A 27,628-nucleotide genomic window follows, 5' to 3' on the forward strand; every position below is an offset into this window, starting at 1 on the left:
CTGGGTGGCCCTGCCTGTGTCTGTCATTGGGAGGGCAACACTCACTGTTCACAAAAAGCTCCACTCCTTCACTTTGGTGCATCTCCTAAAGTCAGAATCCAGGCGACTGGCAAATGGCGCTCCCAGTAACCCCGCTGGTCAGGATTGATTATTTGGAGTTTATGGGAAACGGGAGGCGCCCAGGCCCACGGACTGAGAACACACAGATGAGGGTCCAGATTCCTCAAGTCCATTCGCTCTCTCCCCCTCTATTGAGCCAGGCCACTCTCTTTGGGCGAACTGGTTTTCTTTCTGCTTGGCCTCAAACAGCGATCTGCACTCAGGCGCCCCTGTGGGACCCGGAACTTTTCCTTTGCCTCCTCTTCCGTGGGAGAGGCCAGCTGCAGCGAGGAGCAGGGGATGCAGAAGGGTTGGTACCAATCAGGCCTGCTCAGGGACCCGACATGCTTTCTCCCAAGCTCGGGAACCTGGAAGACTCGAGATGGATCCAGGAAGACCCCGCTGAGCCCCTGGGCTATGTTCAGCACAGGGTAGGGGTCAAGGAGCCCTGTCTGGGGGGTACGGTGGCTCCAATCCCCGCTCACCCCTCACTGCCACCGGACTTCAGAGGCCCATAACCTCTCTCTCCGCCACAGTAGGAACATCTAGCCGTACCCTCCCCTGAAGCCCGCAGTGAGCTTCCTGACCACCCACTGGGGCCGGCTCTGACCCCAGCCCCTCTGCGCATTCCCCAGCGTTGTCCTGATGCTCAGAAGGGCCATACAGCGGGCAGCCTTTCTTAAACTGTGAAACTCCCAAAATGGGCTTCATCCCAAGAAAGCCCGGCCTCCCGGAGTGGATGAGACTTGGGGGGGGGGGGGCGGCGGTTAGGGGTGGTCTCTGCGGCGGCCGCGAGCCTGGCGGAGGGGAAGGGTTCTGGCGGCGAGGGGACTGGATCCGTCAGGGTGCGGGGTCGGGAGGGTCACAGGCGGGCTCGGAGATGGAGTGGCCCGCGGCGCGCGGGAGCAGGGCGCACCTCCTTCCGCTCCCCCCTCCCACGTCCAGCATCCGGGCGCGGCTCGGGGGTCGCGCTCGGCCCTTCCCGGCGCCCGCAGCCCCGGGGTGGGGGGGGGGGGGGAGCCGGGCTGGGGGGAGCGGCGGCGGGAGGAGCCCCCACACGGCCCTTTGGGCAGCCGCGCGCGCCTCGCCGCCGCCCGCGTCCCCGGCCGCCCGCTCGCCCGCCCCCGGCGCGCGTCCCCCGCGCGGGCTCCGGGTCGCCCAGGCCGCCACCGCGCGGTGGGTCCACAAAGCCCCCGGCCGGACGCCGAGGCCCGGGCGCGCGGAGCCGGGGCGGGGCGGGGCGGGGCGGGGCGCGCGGGCCGGGCCGGGCCGGGGGGTGTCGGATGTCACCCCCCGCGCACACCTCGGCCGGGGGGCGGGGGAGCGAACCACTGAGATGCGGAGACCTCCCCGGTCCTAGAGCGGAGCAGGAAGTGTCCCAGGGGAGGGAGCCGGAGGGCTCCGGCCTTTCCTTTCCTGCGCGTCCGGCGGGCTCCGCGGCGGCCAGGCTCGCGCGGCCCGCCACCGGGGACGCGCCGCGGCGGTGAGTGCGGCCTGGGCCGCCCGGCTCCCCGCGCGCCCCGGCTCCCCGCGCGCCCCGGCTCCCCGCGCGCCCCGCTTCCCCGCGCGCCCCGGCCGCCCTGCCCGGAGCCGAGCGGCGGGGACGGTGCGGGCGGGGCCGCAAGGCGACACAAATGCTGTTTTTCAGGCGCCTCCATTTGCTCCCACGTCTCCAGTCGCGAGCGCGGCCGCGGCTTTCTGGATGAGCCGGGGACGGAGTGGGCCCCTGCGAGGAACCGGCCCGCCTCAGGAAGGACGCCCGGGGCAGCGGGCTGGGAGGATGAGGAGCTGCTGCCGGAGACTTCCGCCGCAGCAGCAGGCATTCGGGTTAGACGCCGGGCCGCAGTTCCAGGCGGTGCGGTGAGCAGGCGGGAGCGGGCGGGGCTACGGGCGCGCCTGGGTGGCCGGCGGGGAGGCGAGGGAGGCCGGCCCCTCCGCCCGGCCCGGCCTGCCACCCTCCTTCCTTTCCGCCGCCCGGGCTGCGTCCTCCGGGAGCGGCTTTCAGCTCGCCCCGCCCCCTCCGGGAATGCCCCCTGGACCAGCGGGCATCTCCTGCCGAGCCGCCTGCGTGTGCCAGGGGCCCGGGTGACCCAGAGGGACCGGGCTGTGTGCTCGGGGGTCATCCGCAGCGCCCGGAGCGCTGCAGGCGCGGCGCGGCGCGGGGCTCCCAGCCCGGGGGCCGACCTGAGCGCCCTGGACGCCGTGCCGCGGGGTGAGGGCCGAGCTCCTAGAAGCTGGCGGCCAGGCGCGCTGGGACGGTGTTCCAGATGCTGGCGCAGACACCCCCCGAGTGCTTTGGTGAGGCCTGAGCGGTAGGGAAGGGGCCGTGTCTCCCCATGTGCCCTTCACGTTCCGGGAGTCCCCCGCCCGACCCCCCAGGAGCCGTCGCGGCTCCCTGATGTTCCTGGGGAGGTGCGCCCCCCCAGCCCCCGTGCCGAGCGCCCCACCTCTGTCCTGTCTGAGGAAGGGCCGTGAGCTGTGTGCTGTCGCCTTCAGCATGGTTGGGAATGGAATGACACGCGAGGGGTGCAGGCCGAAGGCCAGGGAGGACGGCTTGGTACCCAAAGTTGTATCCAGACTTTGGAGTGAGGGGCGGAGGCTGACCTGCGGCGCTGCTGCTTCCAAGTACACAGCCAGTTCTCTCTGGTTGCGCGCAGGATGCGGCTGAGTCTCTCGCCTCTCCCTGTCTCTCGTCTCTGCCCGTCTCTGGCCTCTCCGCGCCTCTCATCGGCAGTTCTGTTCTGTCCGGCTCAGTCTGGCAGGTCCAGCACCCACCGGTGCTCGGCCCCGGCCCCCTGCGGGGTTGACTTCTGGTCCCGGGTCTGCTCTGAATGCCCTTCCCAGGCACGTCTGCCTTTATCTTCCCAGCTCTTCTTGCAAAAGTCTCAAGGGCGAGGACAGCGACTTTGGCTCCAGAGCCTCAAGATAACGTCCCGCTCGGCGCGTGCGTCTCAGGTCCTGTTCCGAGAACCTGGCCACCAAAGGTACCACAGCGCCTTCCTTCCATCTGAGTCCTGCGTGTGGCCCCGTCCGTGTCCCGTCTTGCCATAGCGCTTCTCTCCCAGACCCCCCGCCTTGGGTGTCTGGTCACCCAGCGAGGGGGATCACGTGATGGTGCTGTTGGGGGCGGGGGTGGGATTTCCCTCACCCCCTTGTGTAAAGGGCAGCCACGTGGACCCCTCCCGCGCGTCCCAGACCTTCTCCCAAGGGCTGGTCTCCGTGGGCTCTGCACACTCCCCAACACCACCCCCAAGAACCTACCACAGCAGACCGGAACATTGAAGCCAGTGATTTCTGTTTGGAAATAGGGTCGTCTTCTGCTGCTGACCCCCATCAAACCCCATCATGCCCACAGCCCTGTGCCCCCGAGTCTTGGCTCCGAAGGAAAGTGAGGAGCCCAGGAAAATGAGGAGCCCACCGGGAGAGAACCCTAGCCCCCAGGGGGAGCTTCCCAGCCCCGAGTCCTCCCGCCGCCTCTTCCGCCGGTTCCGCTACCAGGAGGCGGCGGGCCCCCGGGAGGCCCTGCACCGCCTCTGGGACCTGTGCCGGGGCTGGCTGCGGCCTGAGAGGCACACCAAGGAGCAGATCCTGGAGCTGCTGGTGCTGGAGCAGTTCCTGGCCATCCTGCCCCGGGAGATCCAGGGCTGGGTGCGGGCCCAGGAGCCCGAGAGCGGCGACCAGGCTGTGGCGGCCGTGGAGGCTCTGGAGCGGGAACCAGGGAGACCGTGGCAGTGGGTGAGCGTGGGTCTGCTCTGGGCTGGCCGGGGCGGGGGGCGTTGGTGGAGAGGGGCTGCCGTGGACTTGGAAGCTCGGCGGCATCACGTGTCCCCTGGCCAGGGGTGAGAAATTCCGTCTGGAGCGCCGGGCTTCGGCGAGGCTCCCGCTGGAGTCGGTTTCCCGAGACGGCGGGTTCCGCTCCTTGAGGGGTCCTGTGTGAGCCTCCCGTGCTCCGCCGGGAAGGTGCCCGGCGGGCCTGGGCCGGGGGACGGTGTTGGTCCAGTTTCTGGCTCAGCCACCAGCCCTCGCCTGGCCAGGGACCTGCCCCCCTGGCCCTGAAACACCCTCCCTGGGATTGCAGCTCAAGCACCGTGAGGACCCCGTGGTGATCGAGGATGGGGACGGCCCTCCGGACCCGGAGCAGGAACGGCTGCCGGCAGAAGCCCAGGGCGACCTCGCCAGGAGTCAGGACACCCAGCCTGTGGCCCTGGCGCCAGGCCCCGGGCTCCCAAGCAGACCTCCAGGCCAGCTCAGTGGGGATCCAGGTACCAGCCAAGGGGGTGAGGGAGGCATGCCTACCCCTCCCTGTGCCCTTGCAGCGGCGCCCTGCCTGGGTGTCTCGTTCTCATCCACCGGAAAGCCACGAACGTGCCGTGTGCGGGGTCTGGGTCCTTCCCCAGAGTGATGCGGTCAGACTCCGAGGAGCACGTCTGCCCTCATGTCTGTGCTCGGCCCACGCATGGGGACCACTGCCACCTGTTGGGGGGTGCATCTGCGGGCCCTGCCGGCTTGGGGACCAGCCAGGCACCATCACTGCTCGATTAGGAACCATATGGCTTTTCCTGGTGGCGAGTCCCCAGTGCCTTACGGGGTTTGTTGAGAGCAGGGGCCCGGGCCGCCCATGGTCATCCTGGGAGGTTGCGGTGACCTCCACAGTGGGAGGGTTGGTTTGGGTGGACTCGCCACGTTGTCCTGTGGCTACAGCGGGCAAAAAGCCAGGGGTGCATGCTTGTGGTCCTTTGTGACATAGTAAGGTTTGTAGATAAAACAAAAAAAAAAAGGCATCTTAAAGTTCTCTCTGTGTGAAATTCACCCGCCTTCTGTGCAAGTCTTCAGCTTCTCCCTGCTTTAACGTGGGGGTGGCTGGCTGCGTTGGCTCGCTGGGGCTTCCGTGACGCAGCGTCATGCCCCGGGCAGCTCCCACAGCAGAAACGCATATTCTCACAGTTCTGGGGGGCCGGCGCTCTCCGTCGCGCGCGGACAGGGTGGCTTTCTCACAAGCCTATTCTCCCCGTGTCCGTCCGGGTCCTTACCCTTTTGATCAGGAGTCACTGGCCCGTGGGACCTCAGTGTAGCTCAGTTACCCCTCGGAAGACCGTATCTCTGGGTGCCGTCGCACTCCGAGGTTACACGTTCGTGACCGGTCACTGGGGGGAGCGTGCAGTAAAAGCCATATGGTTCCTCATCACGCAGGTGTTCCTAAAAAGCTACATTTCGGTGGAGACTGAAGGCTCTCCAGGGTGATTTCCACGGTGTCCATACACTTCTTTCTCTCGGGGACGGGTGGGGGAGGGCTGTAGACCACTGCCTGGAAGGCAGCAGGTACGAGACCGAAGTACAACAGGGCCCCCCCCATGCGAGCCCGCGCAGCCTGCGCGAGGGGCGGCAGAGTGAAGAGGCTGCCGCTCAGCGAGGACACCTGTCCCTGCAGGCTGAGCTCACCCGGCCGCTCGCCCTCGCTGTGGTGGAGGCTCGTGGCCCAGCCCTGCCGGGGACGGGCACCAGATGCTAGCGTCAGCTTGGGTGGGGATTCAGCATGTGACATAGGCTTCGCCTCCTGGATTGGCCCTGACCCGGCAGACGCGAGTGCTCCAAGCCTTCCTCTGGGGAAGGAGCAGGTTTCGAAACAGCTGTCTCTCACGGGGCGGCCCCATGGGCCAGGTGCATGGCTCCCCGCCTGCGACGCGGTAGGGTCCAGGCGGGAGAGGCCTCCTCCCACAGCGGCGCGGAGCTGCCAGGGGCCCCGGGTGAGGGCGGGCGGGCTGATGGTGTCAGAGTGACGGAAATCGCTGTGGTTCGCAGGTGCTCTTCATGGGCCGCCTCCTGCGGGTGAGGAAAGAGACGCACTTCTCTCTCTTTCAGTTCTGCAAGACACTCCCCTTCTTCAGGAAGCGAGTTTGAGGGATGCACAGCAGGTGACCGCCCTCCAGCTGCCCCCGGTGAGTGATTTCCGCCAGAGCTCCTGAACCCCCACTGCCCTCTGCACACAGCATGGTGGAGCGCAGCGGCCTCACATCCCCATGCACCGTCCTCTGGACGCTCTAGGGCCCCCCGTGAAAGATGGGAGACCGCACAGCGTACCCGTTTCTGTCCTAATCGTCACACTGATTGAGTTCCAGAGTGTTGGGAGGTGGAGGGAGAAGGTACAGGTCATTGCAGTACCGTACACAGCCGGGCGCGTTGTCCGGGAGTCTCTGTGGTACGTTCCCGTGTGATACAGCACACATCCAAGCAAGGCTTCCTTTCGTAAGCATGCCCCATGCGATGGAGAGCCTGTCCGACGAGTGGTCTCGCTCCCTCCTTTCCGGCCTTGTTGCTGCCTTTGGCTGCAGCTTCTCATAATGCCTCCTTTGGAAGTTTTCCTGACACGTTCCCCTGGCTGGCAGGCGATGTGGTCTCATTCCGTGGGGAAGTGGGTGCCGTGAGGCATGGACCTGGCAGATGGAGCGCTGTCTGAGGGTCCCAGGTGTGCCTCCAGCACCGTGCATCCAACGGGACTTGGGACCTGGGAGTGGGGTCGGCTCAGGGTGGGGAGGAGCTAGTGAGTATGTGGCTCAGGACGTCTCCGTTCCCCGTCCCCCGTTCCCCTTGAGCCTTATCCAGGGGCTCTTGTATCTCGAGCCTTATCCATGGCATCGGCTGTGTGCCGTGACGGCTGTAGAACAGACTGACCCAAAGGAGGTGAAACACACGTTTCTTAGTAAAGGTCAAGACTTCTGACCGGTATGACGTGCAGAGAGGTGCTGTGAGCTCAGCATCCAGTGAGCCCGGCACCCATCCGAGGCTCCGTCTGCTCCTGTACAACGGGAAGACGGATTTCGGTGAGTCAGCGCCCTCTGCTCGCTCCACCTCTGCTCAGGGCACTGGAAGTGACTGTCACAGAGGTCTTATTTTTTCAGAATCATTTTGAAATTCGTTAAATTCTTTTTTTTTTTGGAGTTATTTATTATGTTATGTTAATCACCATACATTATATCATTAGTTTTTGATGAAATTCGTTAAATTCTTTTTTTCTTTTTTTTTTTAAGATTTTATTTATTTGACAGAGAGAGACACAGTGAAAGAGGGAACACCAGCAGGGGGAGTGGGAGAGGGAGAAGCAGGCTTCCTGCGGCGTGGGGAGCCAGATGCAGGGCTCGATCCCAGGACCCCGGGATCATGACCTGAGCTGAAGGCAGACGCGTAACGACTGAGTCACCCAGGCGCCCTGAAATTCGTTAAATTCTTAATTGTGGTAAAGTACATATTACATAAAATTGCCCATCTTAACTATTTTTAACGCATGGCAGCGTCTTTAAGCATTCAGCGATATTAGCTATGTTCCCACTGTCGTGCAGACGGTCTCCAGAACTGTCTCATCTTCCAAAATGGAAACCTGCTGCTGGTTAGGGAGTAACTCCCCTCGCCCCAACACACAGAAACGGCCCTTCTGCCTCTAAATTCGACTACTCCTCATAGCTCGTGCAAGTGCAGGGACACCTTTACAGCGTTTGTGTCTCCTTGGCTGGCGTGTTCGTGCACCGTGGTGTCCTCGAGGTTTGGTCACACTGTCACGTGACAGGCTCTCCTTCCGTTCTGAGGCTGAGTAATACCGCGTGGCGTGCACATAATGCGTTCTCTTCACTCCCTTGTCCCTGGCACTTGGCCTGCATCTAGCTCGCGGCCCCCGTGAGCAGTGCTGCTGTGAACACAGACACACACACGTAAACGTATGGTTGATCTTTGTCTTTCTGGGGATGATTGCATTCTCTGCAGCGGCCAGAGAGAACAGAGCTCCCTTGTACTCATCGCACTACGCGGTCGTGTCGGGAAAATACCGTAGACGGTCGTGGCCAGCACGTTGGTGTGGATGCACACAAGATGCAGAACATGGCCTCACCGGAGCCATCCTTCCCGTTGCCCTTGATCGCAGGCCCACGCCTGCGTTGCTCTGTCCTCGGGCTGCCCAACCACGGACGTTCGTAAACGGATCCCACCTCTGTGGACTGCGTGCTTTCAGTCTGTGCAGCAGTGGAGTGGGGCGGGCTTTGCAGGTGTCGTTGGCTCGTGCCTTGCTGTGTGCGGTGAGAGTCCACGGCTGGGGTGCACCGCGGTGCGCGCGACCACTCCGCTGTTGAAACCGCCGGCTTGTTTCCAGTCTGGGGTCATTTTGCACAAAGCTGGTGTAGATACCGGCGTGCGGGCCACCGTGGGAGCATCGCCTTCTTGCTGGGGGATGAAGCCCCAGGTTTGCACTTGCTGGGTTGTACGGTACGTGCATGTTTTGTGAGAAACTGCCACGTCCTTTTCCAGAGGGACTGTGGCATGACGTTCCCGAGCGCCGTGTGAGCGGCGCCCACTCTCACGTCCCGGCCACTGTCTGCCGGTGGCACGGTGTTTTCTTTCGGCCCCTCTGACTCTGCGCCATGCCGCCGGCTTGTTGCGGTGTACGTGATCCTCGCTGGAGTCGCAGGCTTCGGTGTCGAGTCGGGCGCTGACCCGGCGGCTCTGTGTATCCTCTCCCTCGAGGTGTTTCCATTTGCGTTTCTGCAGGTGCTTTGGCAGCTCCGTGTCTGTTCTGGAGATTCGTTCTTCGTTGGGTGTGTGTCTCATTTTCGGGCTTGTCTTGCCATCCCTTTTCACGGTGCTTAGCAGAGCAAAAGTGTCTTGTGTTTTCTCTCCCCAGGATTTCAATCATTTCATTTTACTTTATTTTGTATTAAAGTATGGTTGAAGCACGAAAGTGTTTCATTCGGATTTAGTCCAGGTTCTGCGGTTTTCCTTTCTTAAGGATCATGCTCTCGGTGCAAAGGCCTGGAACCCTCTTTGATCCCCAAGACTTCCTGCTCTGTTTTTCCCTAAAAGTCATGTAATTGAACATCTTGCACTTCAAGTCCACGCTGCATTTAATCCAGGACCTGTGATCGCTCACACTGGAGCCCGTGAGCAGTCCCTCTTGTATCCGGTGTGGGACTGGGCTTGCGGTGTCTCTGATTTGGGGAGCGGATGCCAGCTTGCTCCAGCCGCGAGTGCTGGAAGGTTCTGTCCTCGCTCGGAGTGCAAACCTCATTGGAGCCCATTTCTGTGGGTCTGTTCCGGCTTCTTCGTCGGGGTCATGCACTTTTGCGTCTCTTGACTGCTGTAGCCGCACGCACACTGGGTCTGGAAGTCAGGTACTGATTCCTCCCATTGTATTATTTTTTTTTAATTATTTAGCTCTGTCAGTCCTGCTGCTTTCTGTGTAAGTTTTAGAATAATCTTGTCCCCATCCTCAAAAACTCTTAACTGAGATTTTGATAGGAATTTTGTTAAGCCTGCATGTCCGTTTGGGGAGCATTGACATTTTTGCCCTCTGACTCATTCTGTCCGTGGATGTGCCGTGCCTCTCCATTTACTTCTTTTTTTTTAAGATTTTTTTTTTTTTTTTATTGTCTTTAAATAACCTCTACACCCCAGGTGGGGCTCACCCCACGACCCAGAGATCAAGAGTGAGTAGCACACTCCCCAACTGAGCCACCCAGGCGCCCTCGTGTTTTGTTAGATTTATACCTAAGTACTTCATTTTTTGAGCAATGGCAAACGATATGATTATCATTTTAGTACTTTCATGACAACATACTCATTTCTTGTCTAAGAAGTGCAGTTGGTTGGGATGCCTGGGTGGCTCAGTCGGTTGAGCGGCTGCCTTCGGCTCATGATCCTGGAGTCCTGGGATCGAGTCCCACATCGGGCTCCCTGCTCGGCGGGGAGCCTGCTTCTCCCTCTGCCTGCTGCTCTCTTGCTGTGCTCTCTCTCTGACAAATGAATAAATAAAATCTTTAAAAAAAAAAAAAGAAGTGCAGTTCGTTTTTGTAGGTTTCTCTTGTATCCTGTGACCTTGCTGGATTTGTGCATCCATTTGTTTTCAAACGGCGTGCTCTAGATTTCCGTGTTCACAGTCACGGTGTGTGCACGTAAAGACAGTCGTACTTCTTTCCGGTCTGTGTCTTGTTCCTTTCCCGGCTTCGTTCAGACGAGAACTCCCAGCACCGTGTCGGGGCTTAGCAGGAAAGGGTTCAGTCTTTGACCGTCCGCTGTCACCGTCCACGACAACGGCAGCCACAGGTTTGGAAATACTCCTCGTGCAGTTGGGAAACTTCCTCGATCCTGTTGTCCTGCAGTTTTAATTATAACAGGTGGCTGTTGAAACTTGTCAAAACTTGGGCGCCTGGGTGGCTCAGTTGGTTAAGCGACTGCCTTCAGCTCAGGTCATGATCCTGGAGTCCCGGGATCGAGTCCCGTATCGGACTCCTTGCTCAGCAGGGAGTCTGCTTCTCCCTCTGACCCTCTTCCCTCTCGTGCTCTCTGTCTCTCATTCTCTCTCTCTCAAATAAATAAATAAAATCTTTAAAAAAAAAGAAACTTGTCAAAACTTCTGTTCCAGTTGGTCACGTGGATTTTCTGTAGACTGTTAATGTTGTGGGTTATCTTTATTGACTTGTGGATATCAAACCAGCCTTGCATCCCTGGAATGGACCTCTTCTGGTCGTGGAGTAACATTCTGTGGGTACAGTGCCGAATTTTATTTGCTTTTACAATTGACCCTTGAACAACACGAATTTGAACTGTGCTTGTCCATTTACGTGCAGATTTTTTTTTTTTACAAATACAGTAGAGTACCATCAATGTGCCTTCTCCTCAGTTTGATTTTTTCTTTTTTTTTTAATTTTCTTATTGTTATGTTAATCACCGTATATTACATCATTAGTTTTTGATGTCAGTTTGATTTTCTTAATAGTTCCCCTTGTTGCTTCCTTTATTGTAAGACTACGGCATGTGATACGTATAACATACAAAATATGTTTGTCGACTGTTTCCGGCAAGTTTGGGGGACGTCAGAAGGTATACATGGATTGTGTGTTGCAGGGGGAGGGTTGTGCCCCTGAGCCCCGCATAGTGCAAGGGTCACGTACATTTCGTTAGGGATTCCTGGAGCTCCTGGTCTTCACGGTCTTTGTCCGGCTTTGGTATCCGCGTTATGCTAGGTTCGCAAGATGAGTCAGGATGGGTCCGCTCTTGATTTCCTCAGGAGGTTGTTTAGAATTGGTTTTCATTCTCTGAACTGTTGAGCGCCCGTCCGTGCCGTGCGGGGTCCCCTGGGGCTCCGTGGCCGGCCAGGGCGCATCTGCGATCCCACTCGCGGGGCTGCGGGGCCGGGCGCTCGGCCCACTGGGTTTCGTTCCTCTTCCTTGGGTGCGTTCTCAGGCGCCGGCCCGAGGGTGAGGGAGGGGAGTGCGTAAGTCTTGTCACGATGCGGAGTCCGTTGTTTCCCCGGAGCCGCAGAGGCGGCAGGCGCTGCGGGCGGGCAGCTCTGCTTCCCTTCTGTCCCCCAGCTGTGGTGCTGCCATGCTTTCCTCGTCCGCAGACGTCGGGGAGCAAGCCCCTTCCGCTTCTCGCCCGGGGTCAGTGCTGGCCTGCGCAGCAGCCGCCGGGCAGCGTGCGGGAGAGAAGGGGGCGTTGCGCGTGTGCGTGCCGGAGAGAAGGGCCCTGCGTGAGTGCGTGTGTGTGCGTGTGTCCTGCGTGTGTGCAGGAGAGAAGGGGGCCCTCCGTGAGTGCGCGTGTGTGCGTGCCGGAGAGAAGGGGGCCCTGCGTGAGTGCGCGTGTGTGCGTGTGTCCTGCGTGTGTGCCGGAGAGAAGGGGGCCTTGCGTGAGTGCGCGTGTGTGCGTGCTGGAGAGAAGGGGGCCCTGCGTGAGTGCGCGTGTGTGCATGCCGGAGAGAAGGGCCCTCCCTGAGTGCACGTGTGTGCGTGTGTCCTGCGTGTGTGCAGGAGAGAAGGGGGCCGTGCGTGTGTGTGCGTGCCGGAGAGAAGGGGGCCCTGCGTGAGTGCGCGTGTGTGCGTGTGTCCTGCGTGCATGCCGGAAAGAAGGGGGCCCTGCGTGAGTGCGCGTGTGTGCGTGCTGGAGAGAAGGGGGCCCTGCATGAGTGCGTGTGTGTGCGTGTGTCCTGCGTGTGTGCCGGAGAGAAGGGGGCCCTGCGTGAGTGCGCGTGTGTGCGTGCCGGAGAGAAGGGGGCCCTGCGTGAGTGCGCGTGTGTGCATGCCGGAGAGAAGGGCCCTGCCTGAGTGCGTGTGTGTGCGTGTGTCCTGCGTGTGTGCAGGAGAGAAGGGGGCCGTGCGTGTGTGTGCGTGCCGGAGAGAAGGGGGCCCTGCGTGAGTGCGCGTGTGTGCGTGCCGGAGAGAAGGGCCCTGCGTGAGTGCGTGTGTGTGCGTGTGTCCTGCGTGCATGCCGGAAAGAAGGGGGCCCTGCGTGAGTGCGTGTGTGTGCGTGTGTCCTGCGTGCGTGCCGGAGAGAAGGGGGCCCTGCGTGTCCGTGCGTGTGTCCTGCGTGTGTGTGTATGTGTGTTCTGCGTGTGTGTCCGTGCGCGGAGCGTCGCGGACGCGCTGTGAGGGCCCCAAGCAGGCGGTCACATCCACAGAGCATTTGCCCGCGCGATGCGTTCAGGAGAAAGCAGGACCAAGCTCCAGATGCGAGCTCCGGGGTTGGTAAACCGTGGGAAGGTCCACGTCTGGGGACAGTGACAGACACTAAGGTCTGCTCGGTGACGTTTGTTATGCCGTCTCTGGGCCGGCCAGGGTGCGGCCCTCTCTGGGGTCTAAGGGCCCATTGGCCCTTCCAGGCAGGGAGAGGCGAGGGGCTCTCCTTCAGGAAGAACCGTCCTGGCTTTAGGCAGAGACGGGCGAGCAGAGCGCCTTCTCCGCGGTGTCCTTCCTCGGTTTCCCTCAGCTGGAAAGTCCCGACGCCACAGTGGCATGTTTGGGGATGGTGGCCCTTTGGGACCGGCTCTGAGACCTACACCTGACTCTGCAGCAAGCCCGTGGCTTCCACGGTCCACCGTCCGCTCTGGCGGGTGAAGACTGGCCCTCGCTAAGCTGCGGTCAGCTCTGCAGGAGATGCGTGCACGCCCACGGGAGGACGGGTCTCGGGGGGCTTGACGCCTCATACAGTGTGTATTGCACACGTACGCTTTTATATGAGCATCTTCTCATCTTCGCCAGAACGACGGTGGAAAATGCTGGGTTTGTAGTTCCTTAAATCTAATTTTGAGGAGCGCCTGGGGGGCTCCATCGGTTAAGCATCTGACTCTGGATCTCAGCGGGGGTCTCAGTCTCAGGGTGGTGAGTTCAAGCCCCAGGTTGGGCTCCACACTGGGCATGGAGCCTACTTTTAAAAAACAGTCTAATTTTGGGCTGTGATTTGCATACGGTGCACCTGTTTCTGCGTCCGGCTTGCAGAGTGTTTGACAAGCGTGTGCACTGCAGTGCCAGTCGCCCCCATGAGCATGGGGAGTGTCTCTGCGTCACCCCAGAGGCACCCTGGCACCCGTGCGCGGTGGAGCCGGGCCCTCACGCCGGGGCCTCTCTCCGCCGCCTCTGCACTCAAGCTTCTCTCCTGGAATTGCAGTAAACGGACTCGTACGGTATGCGGTCTCTTACCCAGCCCGGGGACCCAGGCATCACTCACGTGTGCCCGTTCATCACCGAGTGGCATCCGCAGGTGGTGACAGCCCGTCCACGGGCATTTTGCTCACTTCCATTGTTGGCTGTTATGAAGGAACTTCTGGAACATTTGTATGTCTTTTTGCGGATATATATTTTTATTTCTTCTGGGAGGGACGCCGTCAGGGGGTGAGGGTGTGATCGATGACACCGGAAAGGACGGCCATTTTCCCTGGGGACGTACCACTACACTCCCGCCTAGGGAATGCCCATCTTCCCCATTTCCTGCTGTTCTCATTTTCTTAGACAAAGTATGCATTTGGCCATTAGAGTAACCGTTACGGTTTTAGCTTGCATTTCCGTGTTGACTCACGAAGCGTTTCACCCTTCCGTGTGCTTGTGAATCATTCCTCTCTGTCCTCTGTGAAGCGTCCAGATAGCCTGTGTACTGACTGGGTTCGGGTTCCTTGTCTACTGCGTAGGCTTGAGTAAGTTCTCCGTCCAGCGTGGGGCTCGAACTTAGGACCCTGAGGTCAGCACTCGCCCTCTCCCACTCAGCCAGCCGGGCGCCCGTCTGGCCGTGTTTTAAGAACTTTGTACAAATCATGTGTTCTGGAGGAGAGTCATCTGTCCGATACATGTACTGGAAGCCTGTGGTTTGCCTTTTCCTTGTTTTAATGGTGTCTCTGGAAGGTCAGACATGTTTAATTGTCACGAGCTCAAGTTTATCGACTTCTTTCTTTCGTCATTCAAGAAATCTTTGTCTACCCCAAGGTCACAAAGCATTTTCTTCTGGAAGTTTTAGAGCTGTGGGTTGTTACATTTAGGTCTTTGATTAATTTCACGTTATTTTTGTGTGTGTTTGATAGGAGTTGTGGGGTTATTTTTTTATCTTAATATATAAAAGATTTTCCTGGGGCGCCTGGGTGGCTCAGTCAGTAAGCATCTGCCTTCGGCTCAGGTCATGGTCCCGGGGTCCTGGGATCAGCCCTGCATCGGACTCCCTGCTCGGCAGGAAGCCTGCTTCTCCCTCTCCCACTCCCCCTGCTTGTGTTCCCTTTCTCGCTGTGTTTCTCTCTGTCAAATAAATAAATAAAACCTTTAAAAAAAAAAAAAAGGTTTTCCTTTCTTCCACTGAGTGGCCCTGATACCTTTGTCAAAAATCAGTTGTCCACCTACTTCTGAGCTTCTGGGCAGCACCGTGGTTGATGTGTGCTTTGATTCTTTGCGCCAAACCACCAGAACTTCATAGTAAGGTTTGCAGCAGGGTCGTGGGGTTCTCCTGTTTGATGCTTTGTTTTCTGAATTCTTTCTGCTGCTCTAAGTGCTTTGCTTGTCCATATTATTTTCAGAATTAGTACATCAGTTTCTTTACAAATGCCCCGTGGGGCTTTTGTGCGGGATCGCCTAGAATCTACAGGTCGTTGTGGGGCGAACTGACATCGTAACGGTCTAGAAACGTGTTCAGTGCTTCTGTGTCTGGGCGGCATACGGAGTTTGCATTCATTTTCCTTAGGAAGTCCTCGGTTTTGAGGTTGTAAGTGGTCTGTTTTGTTTTGTTTTTTTTATTTTCATCTCCCAGTTACTGTGCCCATACAGCTGTTTGTAGGTTGGCTTGCTGGCCAGCAACCTTGTTGTTTTTACCTATCAGGTACCATCTTTCCAGAAGATCCCAAGGCCTTCCTATGATTGGGAGGATCCAGCGAGGCGGTGGTCCAGGTGTTTGAGAGCAGATACAGGGTTATTGATTACAGTGCCAGGGAGCGGGGCTGGACGGCAGAGCGGAGACCGTGTGCCAGGAGGCGGTCGGGGGCTGTGGCGCAGGGGGAAGGTGAGGAGGTTTGGGGACGTAGGGAAGGCTTCCTTTTTTGTGCTCAGTGGTAAGTGGCCTGTTGGTCCACTCCGGCCTGTGGCTGTTCTGAGCTGGCTGCCCGATGGGCCTGTCTTGCTGAGGCTTCTGAAGGCGGCCTGCCCCCCGCCCCCCGCACAGACGGACAAGGACGGATCTGTGGCATTGGGTGGAGGTGATGTGGCTGGTTCCTGCTGAGGCGGGGGGTGGGGGGGGCGGCCCGTCCAGCAGGGGTGCAGTTACGGACCAGAGTGTGGTTTGGTCCTTTGGGTGACATTCCTGGGTGGCCAGGGCCATGGGATTTAGGGGGAGGGGCCCCTCCAATGGCACAGTCCTTCCCATATGGAATTGGTGGAGTCGCTATGAGACCGACTAACAGATTAAAGAAAGGGGACCAAGAACGAGGGGTCTGAGTACTGAGAGCAGCAGTGCTAAGGAGGGAGGGAGTTGGGAGAGCCATGGTGGGTTTCCCCGAAAACCAGGCAGGTGAAGGACTGGGTTTGCGGTGGATGAAGGTGGACAAGGGGCCCGGGAGGAAGGAGCCGGGCGGCGGGGACCAGCCCTTCCAGACAGGGTCCCCGTTGGCCGTGACCCAGCTGCTCCGCGCGCTGGGAACGGAGACGCGGGGGGCCGAGTGGGAGTGCCGGGGAAAGGGGTCCCAACCCCCCAGGTGCCCACAGCCCCCCTGGGCGCCCTTCAGACCACCCCGCAGAGCCACCCTGGCTGGAGGCCTTCAGTCATCCGGGGACAACGGGGGCTTGGCTGCCGCAGGGCTGCAGGGGGAAGGAAGGGAGGGGTCCCCCGAAGTATGGGAGGGGGTACCCATCATCCTTGTGGGCAGGGGCCATGTGGCGGGATCCCCCCCGGGGCTTCGGGTCCTCACCCAGGAGTCACCTGCAGCGGAGGTCATCAGTGCACCAGGGAGAGTCCCCAGAGATCCCCAGAAGATCCAGGGAGAGCCCCGGGTTCAAGGTCCTCCTAAAGTGGGGGGACCCGATCAGATGTGGGATGAGTGAATCGAGACCCCGGCTGCCGCAGGGGGACCCTGGAGGGTAGAGGGGGACCCCGGCCGCCGCAGGGGGACCCTGGAGGGTAGAGGGGGACCCCGGCCGGTGCAGGGGGATCCTGGAGGGTAGAGGGGGACCCCGGCCGCCGCAGGGGGACCCTGGAGGGTAGAGGGGGACCCTGGCCGCTGGAGGGTAGAGGGGGACCCCGGCCGGTGCAGGGCAGCCCCGGCGAGCAGAGTCCAGCAGCAGTGAAAGCCCCCCACCCCCCGCAGGGCAGAGCAAGGGGACAGAGGTTCTCAGGGTGTAAGTGCAGGGGCCCGGGCTCCTGCCGGCAGTTCCCAGCCCCTGCTGAGTGGTCAGAGATGGCTGACACCCCTCACCTGCCTTCCAGTCTGCGTCAGGACAGTAAGGCGGTCTCCTGGCCGTGTGTTCGTGCACGGGTCGAGGTGAGCTTGCTTCCCTCTTCCTTCAGCAGGCACTAAAGGCTCTCTGATTGTGTGCCAGGCGCTCGGTGGATTCTCAGCCCCCTTCCCGTTCATTCCTGGTGCACCTGTGTCTTGATCGCGTTCAGGCTGCATCATTACTGTGCATATTCGTAAGTTTCAGGTGTCTGCCCAATATTTCTCTGTATGGTCCTTATTTTTATTCCCCAAAAGCCATTTTCCCCCTTTTGGTACTTTAAGGCTTTTGGGGGGTTTATTTTGTTTTTTAATTTGTTTTAGGCAAGCTGTGCACCCGACATGGGCTGAGAGTCGCACACGCCACCACCTGGGCCTGCCAGGTGCCCTTAAGGGTTTTATATTTTTATATTAGTTTGATCAAGGATCAGGATCTCGTTTTATTTCTAGTCAACCAACTATATCAAATACATTGGATAAAAATTATGTCTTCCCTTTCTGCACTGAATAGGATTTGGCTTTTTCACGTAGGTTAGGTTTTATCTGTTCAATCCTGTGTCATGACTGTTTCTTCTATGTGGGTCTGTTTTGTTCCAAAACCGTATGTTTACTTCCAAGTTCTCTTATCAAAATTGTTCCTGTGCTGATGTGTTCAGCATTTTCCTGCGGTTCATCCTATACCCCGCTAACGTTTACCGATTTTTTTTTTCCCACCATAAAGTGATAGGATTTTTTTTATTTTAAAATTAAAATAACATTATGCTTTTATTTTAAAAATAAGAGTGAGGTATATCCACAATTTTAAACAAGCTGGTTTAAAAAAACAAAACAGAAAAAGGAGCCATTAGACAATAGAAAAATAGGCAAAGAGAACAGAGTAGTGTTTCAAAGCAGACGGACGCAGACTGGCCAGTAAGCCAGAGGCAAGGTTCTTGGGGAGAGAGCAGGTATGTCCTCGGTCGGACTGCTGCGCACCAGTCGTTGGAGCTGCAGACCGTGGCGCGCCGTGGGGAGACAAGGCTCAGGTGCGCGGCGCTGCGTGTGTCCCTGGAGGCCCCTGCGCACGGACGGGGAGGCCCCGAGAGCTCGCGGAGCTGCTCCGTAGCGGCGGACTGTTGGGGAGCCCTGGAAGAATGGGTGGGTCCGCTGCGCTCCGAGGGACGCCTCAGCGCAGTCCGTGGCCTGGACGCGTGCCGGGAACGCAGCCGAACGGGAGGGCGAGCCGACCGGGCTTCAGCGCTGTGGAGCCTGCGTTCAGATCTGGTGGGGGCCCCGAGGCAGGCAGTGACCGCGCAGCTCCGGGCCCCGAGGCGGCCTCCCTCTGCAAGGCCTGCAGGTGGGGCTGCGCGCGGAGCGCAGACGACACCCCTGCCGACCCGAGACCAAGGCTGTGAGTGCCCCTGGTTCTTACACGTACGTGCGTGTGTTGGGTCAGTGTCAGTGTCAGTACTACGGTGCAAGTGGTGAGGAATGCTCTCCCCAGAGCTGGCGCCATAGACGGTGCGCGCTCCGGGGACGCGACGGAGAAGCCTCCAGGGGAAGCTCACATGGTTCCGCCCGCGGCGTGCTCTGCGCGCTCCTGCCTGCGTCTCTGAACCGCCCAGAAACGGTGGGCGTGCCTCTTAGGTCTTCCCCCCCCCCCGGGTCCGCAGACGTGCGTTTCTGCTCAGCGTGCGTGAGGACCCATTTCCCAAATTCTCAAAGGACGCAGGGGAGCGGGACATTTCAGATGCTCCTGGGCCAAAAAAAAACCCAGAAACAAAAGCTAGTGAGTACGAAGCTAGGACTGTCGAATTTCAGTGGGATCCCTGTTGCTGGGTGTGTAAAGACACACTTATGTCCAGCAGGGTTTCTGGGGCCCCGTTAGTAGGTTAACCCAGCGGTTCCCCATCCTCCCTGCGCGTCACCAGCACCTCTGCACCTCTGTGATTTTTTTCCTTGGAAAGGGAAGACTTTCATAATTCGCACAACACGGGATGAGGTCACCGGACCCGGGTGCAGTTTCTGGGGTGTTGCAGTGCAGTCTGTCCACCGTGGCTCTGGGGACGTGGTGGCCGGGTCGCTCTTAGCTGCGTGGGGCCGTCCGAGGCCCGGCAGTCGGTGCCAGGGGCGCCCACCCTGCAGCGGAGGTAGGCAGGCCCCCCGGGCCGGCGCGCACGCCTGTGGTTCCGCGGAGATCAGCGGAAGGAGCCCGAGCAGCGGATGTGAGAGCGGGAGGATGCGAGTGACAGACGTGCCCACTGGGGACATCAGGCGTGCACGTGAGGGAGTGGGAGTCCAAAGGGGCCAGACAGGACTGACGGAGAAAATCCTGCTTCGCGGGCCAGGCCCCCAAGGCACCCGGCTGGCACGGATGCCGACCTTCCAGAAATCGAGGGGCATGCCAGACCTGCGTTGCAAACACCGTGAATTCGTTTTCATTTATTTACAGCAGATGTTCGTACTGGCTGCATTCTTCCCTCCACATTTCATTTTGAACTCCTTTCCAGTTAAAGGGCTCACCATTTGTCAGTGCAAATTGGAATTTTAAGGGCTTTGTGATTGGAAGCCCTTGCGGAAATACTTGGCTCGTTGGGCCGGTGGATACACAGTCACTGCCAGTGGAAATCAGCATTTCCGTGCTTCTGTCCGGACAGAAGTGTCGGCGAGACCGCGCTGCTTCCGCGTTTCACTTCTGCCAAACGTTCTCTCAGACACGAGGTCCCAGAGTATTTATTACAGAGAAAATGAATCATTTTTGCACCTTTGCTGTTACTGTCTGTCAAATCGCAGTTCACGGGAAGCTCATGACCCCCACTTCGTGTTGTCATGTGGATATGCCTTCATGGTTTCTGAGAGACAGGGGGCGCAGGGAGCCCGACGCGGGGCTCGATCCCAGGGCCCCGGGGTCATGACCGGAGCCCAAGGCAGATGCCTCCCCAGCTAAGCCGCCCAGGCGCCCCATGTTCTAGATCAAAAGGAATTTTGATACATTCCCGGGGTCCATGACTCAAAGCCTCCGAACCGTGTCCGTGCGGTAGTAATCTCGTGCGGCCCCTGTAGCAGCCGCCGGCGCCCCTGGCCACGAGACGCCTCCCGGTGGGGACAGGCAGCAGCAGACGGTGGAGGGATCCCTACCTGCCAGACCCGAGCGGCGGGGGGAGGATGTGGGGCTGGAGCGAGGGAGAGCGTGGGCTGCAGGCAGCCCTTATGCTCGCTCGCCTGGCGGGACCCCTGGCCCTCCCCGCGCTCAGAGCACGCCTGCCCTGGCCCGATCCGGGACTGAGGCGTCCCTGCTGCCCTCCTGTGGTTTCAGAGCCGGGTCTCCCCCTTCAAGGACATGATCTTCTGCTTCTCGCAAGAGGACTGGTCCCTTCTGGACCCTGCGCAGACCGGCTTCTACGGCGAGTTCATCATCGGAGAGGACTGTGGCGTCTCGCTGCCTCCAAGTAAGACCTCGCCCCTGTGTCCTGACACCAGAGGCCGGTGGGGCCCGCATCTGCCTCGCTGCTCCCCCCGACCTGGCGCGCACGCCGGGCCTACCTGGCTGCTCTGCACTTCACCCTAGTGTAACGTGCTCTCCGTGCGCCTGGTTCTGCGGCCGGTGGGCTGTGCTCGCTTGCTTCTGTTTGCCTGGTGGTCCTGCAGGGGGCGCCCTCGCCCTGCTCGTCTCTGAGACCCTGCCCCCTCCCTGCTTGCTCTCAGGAGGCCTGCCCGCCCCCGTGGGGCCGGGCCCCGGGCTGCGAGCCTCCAGCTCTGTCCTCTGGACCTGTGGGGTCCCCGCCCCCCACCCGCCCAGGTTTCCTGTGGGCACCCACGGCTCATGGGTGTGTGTCCTCCCTTTGTGAACAGACGACCCGGCCGCCCAGCTGGATCTCTCCCAGGGAGAGGAGAACGAGCCCCGGGTCCCCGAGCTGCAGGACCCCCAAGGGAAGGAGGTGACCCAGGTCTCGTACTTGGGTGAGTAATGGGTCCAGAACTGGGTGGAAGGTTGCTGCTGGGCAGAGGCAGGCCCGTCCCTCCGCCCCTCCTGCACCCCGGTGTCAGCCCTGCACCCCGTCTGGCCTCCTCCCTGACTCCTGCCAGAGAGGATGTGAGCGGTTAACGCAGCCACCCGCCTCGACCACAGACGTTCGACAGGAGTCCGTCCCTGTGCTGCCCAGGTGGCCCGGCCACGAGTGAGCACAGATCCTCCCCAGACGTCAGGCTGGGGACGAGGAGCGGGTGCTGGGACACTCTAGCTTGCAGCCCCAGGCCGCGGGGCTGTGTCACTCGGGGCTGTTGCATGGGGAGGAGCTAGGGCTCGGTGGTGGTGGTTTCTCGGCTCCTCCCTCCCCACGTGTGGCCACAGAGCTCAGGCCCATAGCCTCTGAGCCGTGGACACATCTCCTGCAGGGGAGTGGGCTCTGTGACGTATGAGCAGCAACCCCACGGCCCCTTCCCCTCGGGACCCTAGGTTTGGGCCCCATCCCCGCCCAGAACAAGCGTGTGCGTGCTCCGGCCGACTGCAGGCTGCGTCTGTGCACCATCCCTGCGGGGTGCGGGAACCCCGTACGCCCCGTAGACACCCAGCACGGACAGTCCTGCCCAGTTTCAGCACCCATGTCCGGGCGTGGCCACCTGCACGGGATCCCGGGGCTGCTCCGACCATGGCCCACTAGCTGCACGACAAATCAGTTTCTCCATTTTCTTCTCTGCAAAGACTTTCCAAGCCTCCAGCCATTCCAGATAGAAGAGAGACGAAAACGGGACGAGCTACAGGTGCCAGAGTTCCAAACCTGCCAACAGCTGATGCTCACCCAGAACACCTGCCCAGGTACCGAAGGGCTGGGGGGGCACCTGCGCGAGCAGAGTGTGACATGCATGTGTGCATGTGTGTGTGCGTGCGCTGTCACGTACATCTGTGCATACAGTGTGCGTGTGCTGTGTGACGTGCATGTGTGCATGCAGGGTGTGTGTGCGTGCAGGGGGCGTGTGCGTGTGCTGAGTGTCACGTGCATGTACGTGTGCGTGTGCTGAGTGCATGCAGGGGGCGTGTTCGTGCAGGGGGCGTGTGTGTGCTCAATGTCACGTGCGTGTGTGTGCGCTGTGACTTGCATGTGTGCATGTGTATGTGTGTGCGCTGTCGTGCAGGTGTGTGTGCGTGTGCTGAGTGTGACGTGCATGTGTGCATGAGGTATGTGCATGTGCTGAGTGTGCGTTCAGGGGTGTGTGCATGCAGGGGGGGTGTGTGCTGAGTGTGACTTGCATGTGTGTGTGCGTGTGCTGAGTGCGTGCAGGGGGCGTGTGCATGTAGGGGGCATGTGCGTGTGCTGTCACGTCTATGTGCGTGCACTGAGTGTGACTTGCGTGTGTGTGCGTGTGCTGAGTGCACGCAGGGGGCATGTGCGTGCATGGGGTGTGTGCATGCAGGGGGTGTGTGCTGAGTGTGACTTGCATGTGTGTGTGCGTGTGCTGAGTGTGTGTGCAGGGGGCGTGTGCGTGTGCTGTCACGTGTATGTGCGTGCACTGAGTGTGACTTGCATGTGTGTGCACGTGTGCGTGCATGGGGTGTGTGCATGTGTGTGCTGCTGGGGGTGTCCTAGGGTCTCGCAGATCCGCACTGATTGCTCCTGTGGATTATTCACTGCTTGCGCTGGTATTGTTGCTCAGGACCCTCCCCTCCATGCCTTCCCTCTGCGGGTTGCGGGGGTCTGCGTGCTGAGGGTGGTCATGGCTTGAGGAGTACCCGGCTCCGCGCCCCCTGCCCCGGCCCGGCGGGGATTTGGCTCTGAAACAGCAAGACGCTGAGTGTTGCTGTCCGAGAACAGGGAGGGATGCTAGGTTTCCAAGCCGTTGGTGGCCCGTGGCCCCTCAGCAGGAAGGGGCCTGCACCCCCTGCCGGGGCCACATGCAGGCTGCTCCCAGCCTGGCCGCCGTAAGGCCGCACTGAGACGGACTGTCTTCTGGCTCGGCGTGCTCTCTCGGCACTGCCCGCGTAGTACTCTGCGGTCCCGGTGTTTGCCTGTGTCCCCTCCCGCGGGGTGAGCTCTGCTGGGGCCCCAGGCCCTGCAGCAGCGCCAGGTCTGTGCAAGGTGCTGCGTGTGCATCCTGGGCTGATGACACCTCCGTGAGGTCCGCTAAAACAGCAGGACCTTCTCCCGGTCCTGGAGGGGCTCCATGGACGGTGAGAGCGCTCCCTGGCCTGGAACGCCTGCCTTCTCCCTGTGTGCTCACGTGGCCTCTCCCTGCTGTTGGACACAGGTCATGCCGTCCTGCCTCTTCTTCCCTTGTAAGTGCTCAGCCAGCACGGGGGTCCCACCGTCAGGACTGCGTCTAGGCCCAGCTGCCTCCCAGAGGCCGCCCTACCTGAGGCCCTCATGCAAGTTAGGGCTTCCGGGCTGTGCCTGCACCTCACCGGGCTTGCCCTCTCTGGGAATCTCCTCAAAATTCTCAGTTATGGGCCTGCATCGGTTGCCTCTTACATATTTGCATGCAGTTCCTTCCCTTCTTTTAGACTTTGTATGTGAACCCATTTTTTTCTACATTTTTTTTTCTTAAGATTTTATTTATTTGAGAGCGCACACAAGCAGGGGGAGAGGCTGAGGCAGAGGGAGAAGCAGGCTTCCCGCGGAGCAGGGAGCCCGATGCGGGGCTCAATCCCCGGACCCTGGGACCATGACCTGAGCCGAAGGCAGACGCTTAACGACTGAGCCACCCAGGAAAGCCTTTCTACGTTTTAATAATGTAGATTTTTCCATGCTCTCCTTTCAGGTTTTATGTCTTGTAAGAAAGGCTCCCCGTTCCAACAGGACAAGCATGTATTTCTTAGGATGCTCGGGTTTTTATTTATTTGTTTATGGTCACGTCCGGCTGCCCTCCCTTGCCGTGACTCAGCCCCCCATCCGGCAAGCGGTGCGTTTGCAGGCCACGGGTGCCCTTCCCGAGGCAGGAGCTCCCAGTGTGGCCATATGCACGTGCCCCCAGCACACCCCGCGGGCTGGCTTTTCCCGCCTGCAGCTCGCCAAGCTCGGGCTCCGTCTTTGCTGTCTTGAAGCCCTGGGCAGCATTGCCTCTCAGAGGGAACGGTCTTGGCCGCCGGTGGAGTCATAGGATTAAATAATTCACGTAGGAGCACCTGGGCCAGTAATCCTATAATCCTGCCCGCCCCCGCGCTCACCCTGAGTGACTCCTCCATGCCTGGCACTGAGCTCTGATGGGGAGGGCATGTCACCCCGTAGGCATTATGTTAGTCTCCTAGGGCTGCTCCCCAAACACCAGAGACGGACGCATGACAAGCAGCAGACACCGATTTCTCAGGAATCTCAGGGCTCGAAGTGTAGGCTGCAGGCGGGTGGCATGGTGTCCTTCCCCTGAGGCCTCCCTTCCTGGCCTGTGGATGGAGGTCTCCCCACGGCTGCACATGGCTCATCTCCGGATGTCTGTGCCCCGATCTCTCCTTAGAAGGACACTTGCTGGAGGAGGGCCTGCCCTGATGGCCTCATTTTAACCTCTTTACCCCTTGAAATAAATGCCTTATCTCCAAATACAGTCGCCTTCGAGGTATCGGGCTCAGGACTTCAACATACAGATTTTTCAGGGGATGCATCTCAGCTCGTTGCGTTCCACCCTCAGGTGCCCCAAAGCTCCTGTCCTCCTCACGTACCCTCACGCAGACACTCACCCTCTCCAAACGTCCCTCAGTGTGTTCCGGCATCCGCCCTGTATCCAGCATCTCACCGAAACATCCTGTAGAGCGGGCGTGGGGCACACCCAGGTGTGTTCCTCTCCAGATGCAAAGCTGCGAGACCACATATCACGTTGCATCTGCGAGACCACATATGACGTTATGTGCCTCCCAAAATGCAGTGGTGGGGTGGGCGTAGAATGGACCTTCTCATTCCAAAAGGGAGAAATTGGGGGCGTCTGGGGGCTCCGTCGGTGAAGCGTCTGCCTTCGGCTCAGGTCATGATCCTGGGGTCCTGGGATGGAGCCCCGCTTCGAGCTCCGGGCTCGGCAGGGGCCTGCTTCTCCCTCTGCTGCTTCTCCGCCTGCTTGTGCTTTCTCTCTCTCTGACAAATAAATAAAATCTTCAAAAGGGAGAAACTTGGAGGAAGAAAGGCTGATGGCCCCCAAGCAAGGGTTGGAATTCAGTGAGCCATGAGAATATGCGGCTTGCAGGGAACGGTAGGCTCAGGGCTCCGTCCCCGTCGGCCCGGCATGCGGTTGGAGTCCGGTCTCCGGAGGGACGGCCTCTGCAGCCGGCCTGCCCCGGGCATCGAGGGTGAGGAGCTCTGCACCCCAAGGTTCATCCGTCTTTTGCCCTTCGGCCCCGGCTAGCCATGTTCCCGCTCAGACACGAGTCTCAGAACCAGCGTTGGGCCCCGTGCGGTCCCTGGGAGTTCAGGCCGTCCAGCAGGCGGGTCCTCCAGGGTCTTTCCCGCCTCATCTCCGCTGCTCGACTGGATCCGGGCCTCACACCCCTGACCCTTCACCTGCTGCTTCTCCAGCCACTCCTGTGTGTTCTCTCCAGAGCACGCTTTGTCGCTTTCTCCCATGTGGGTGAAACTGGAATTTTCCAGATACTCACATCTCCTCCCATCCCCCAGCCTCATGTCGTGCCGAGCCCCCTGACCCTTGTCTTCTGGGGAGCAGATGTTCCCGTAGGTCTCTTGTTGCCTGCAGTCTCCTGCTCTGTGTGGCTTCCCGGTCTTCCTGCCCTGCCTCTGTCTCCAGCTCCATCTGCCCTCGGGCGCCCGAACCTGGCAGAACTCTCCTTCCTCCGGAGATTGCATCTGGAACCACCCTATTCCTGCTTCTGTCTCCAGGGGTCTGGCACCACTAGTCCCCGTTCTAGACCCGAGTCCCACATTTCGAAGTGAGGAAACAGAACCAAGGGGGAGCTGTGTGGGGGCTGTGGGCTGTGACCTCAGGCCCCCACATCCCCCCTAACATCACAAACTTGGGATTCATTGAGTCTGCTTCCGACTAGGTTATAAAGTCCAGAAGCACTACCCTGCCCCACTGGTGGGCCTCAGAGGGGCCACGGGTGACCCGGGTGGTGGCGGTGGTCGGGCAGTCAGCACAGCGAGGCCAGCTCCCTCTTCCGCCCTGAGCCCAGAGCGTGTCACCCAGGTTGGCTCGTGTGTATAATTTGGCAAGGAACAGGTCACAGGGATGTGTCCCAGAGCAGATGGGGCTGTTGGACCTCAGCGCTCAGCATGTGGTCGCCGGCGTCTACCCTGCCTTTCTGGGGTAGAGGGTCTTTTCCTCTCGGGGGTCTTTCGGGTGCCCGATGCGGGGTTAGGTAGGGCGCTGCTGCCTGATGGGTGCGTGGCCAGGGCTTGACGCAGAGAGACCCAAAGTCGTCAGAGATTGTAGGGGTCTCAGTGCCTAGAGAGGAAGAACAAGGAGCGGGGTTCGGGGCCGCGGGCGGAGGGAGCGAAGCCGAGCCTCGCCGAGTCGGGCTGGTAGGTGCGGGGCCGTGGCTGGCGCAGCACGGCCGACCCTCCCCGGGGCTTTCCCGTAGCCGGAGCTGACGCCCTGACGCCAGGGAACGGCCTGGATGAGGAGGTGACCATCGAGATCGTCCTGTCCAGCTCGGGGGACGAGGACTCCCAGCTCGGCCCCTACTGCGCGGAGGAGCCGCGGAGCCTGCCCGCCGCCCGCCGGAGCGGCGCCGAGGCGGCGGGCGAGGTGCAGACGTCATCCTCTAACAAGTCGTACATCTGCCCGAACTGCGGGAAGATCTTCCGCTGGAGGGTCAACTTCATCCGACACCTGCGCAGCCGCAGGGAGCAGGAGAAGCCGCACGAGTGCTCGGTGTGCGGGGAGCTGTTCGGTGACAGCGAGGACCTGGACGGGCACCTGGAGAGCCACGAGGCGCAGAAACCGTTCCGCTGCGGCGCCTGCGGGAAGAGCTTCCGCCTCAACTCGCACCTGCTGTCGCACGGGCGCGCCCACCTGCACGCCGGCAGGCTGCCGCCTCTGCAGAAGCGCGAGCCGGGCGCGGCGGGCGCGGGTCCCATGGGCGGGGGTCCCGCGGGCGCGGGTGACGGCGCGGCCAAGCTCCGCTTCCAGTGCTGCGAGTGCGGCAAGGCCTTCCAGCGGCCCGACCACCTGGCGCGCCACCGCAGCAGTGTGCACGCCAAGGACAAGGCGCGGCCCTTCCAGTGCCGTTACTGCGTCAAGAGCTTCTCGCAGAACTGTGACCTCCTCCGCCACCAGCGTCTGCACATGAAGCGCCGCTCCAAGCAGGCTCTGAACTCCTACTGAGGGGGCCTGCGGGGGTGGCGGCGCGCGTCCCCCCCCGGAGCAGGGCGCACTGCCACCCCCCCCTTCCCCGGGCAGGGCGCGTCCCCCCGGAGCAGGGCGCACTGCCACCCTCCCCTTCCCCGGGCAGGGCACATGCCCCCGGAGCAGGGCGCGCGTCCCCCCTCCTCCGGAGCAGGGCGCACTGCCACCCCCTCTTCCCCGGGCAGGGCGCGTCCCCCCGGAGCAGGGCGCACTGCCACCCCCCCTTCCTCGGGCAGGGCACATCCCCCCGGCGCAGGGCGCGTGTTCCGCCTCCCCCGGAGCAGGACGCACTGCCACCCCCGCTCCCCGGGCAGGGCGCATGTCCCCCCACTCCAGCAGGGCGCACTGCCACCCCCCCTTCCCCGGGCAGGGTAGCATCCCTCCGTCCCCACAGAGCAGGGCAAGACCCTCGGTACCGACTGGTCCCACCCCCCGCCCGCCATGCTCCTCCCCCAGGACAGAGTCACAATCCTCCTGCCCTTTGCTCTCAGGTAGAAACGAGATAGTGGCCGATTGAGCGTTTGTTCTGTCTATGCTATGCCAAAAAGCAGGGAGGGCTTGTCTCCACCA

The 27,628-nt window shown here is 60.6% G+C and overlaps 1 protein-coding gene across 2 annotated transcripts; it reads left to right on the forward strand.

Moving 5' to 3' along the window:
• The first annotated feature begins 1,520 nt into the window (after positions 1 to 1,520).
• Positions 1,521 to 27,628, forward strand: ZNF496 (zinc finger protein 496). 2 transcript variants are annotated; one of them, XM_028094967.2, is made up of 10 exons: positions 1,521 to 1,582; positions 1,748 to 1,959; positions 2,968 to 3,083; positions 3,408 to 3,834; positions 4,178 to 4,361; positions 5,959 to 6,035; positions 20,100 to 20,232; positions 20,636 to 20,743; positions 21,486 to 21,599; positions 26,292 to 27,628. In XM_028094967.2, exons 4-10 carry the CDS (start codon positions 3,445 to 3,447, stop codon positions 27,035 to 27,037), a joined length of 1,752 nt encoding a protein of 583 aa, XP_027950768.1. In that variant the 5' UTR covers positions 1,521 to 1,582; positions 1,748 to 1,959; positions 2,968 to 3,083; positions 3,408 to 3,444; the 3' UTR covers positions 27,038 to 27,628. The 2 variants fall into 2 exon arrangements, with proteins under 2 accessions (XP_027950768.1, XP_027950767.1); XM_028094966.2 differs by having other exon boundaries at positions 1,748 to 1,926.

Source organism: Eumetopias jubatus, unplaced genomic scaffold (assembly GCF_037043125.1).
Source record: "Eumetopias jubatus isolate StellerSeaLion01/CBP00866 unplaced genomic scaffold, mEumJub1_p1.0 scaffold_30, whole genome shotgun sequence".
In the NCBI taxonomy this organism is placed as follows: domain Eukaryota; kingdom Metazoa; phylum Chordata; class Mammalia; order Carnivora; family Otariidae; genus Eumetopias; species Eumetopias jubatus.

What these genes read in the sequence shown, in the direction of transcription:
- ZNF496 (XM_028094967.2), top strand. Translation starts at nt 3,445, where the DNA reads ATGCCCACAGCCCTGTGCCCCCGAGTCTTGGCTCCGAAGGAAAGTGAG. An exon ending in CAGGGAGACCGTGGCAGTGG is followed by an intron (nt 3,835 to 4,177) that starts GTGAGCGTGGGT and finishes CTGGGATTGCAG; the next exon opens with CTCAAGCACCGTGAGGACCC. An exon ending in CCAGCTCAGTGGGGATCCAG is followed by an intron (nt 4,362 to 5,958) that starts GTACCAGCCAAG and finishes TCTCTCTTTCAG; the next exon opens with TTCTGCAAGACACTCCCCTT.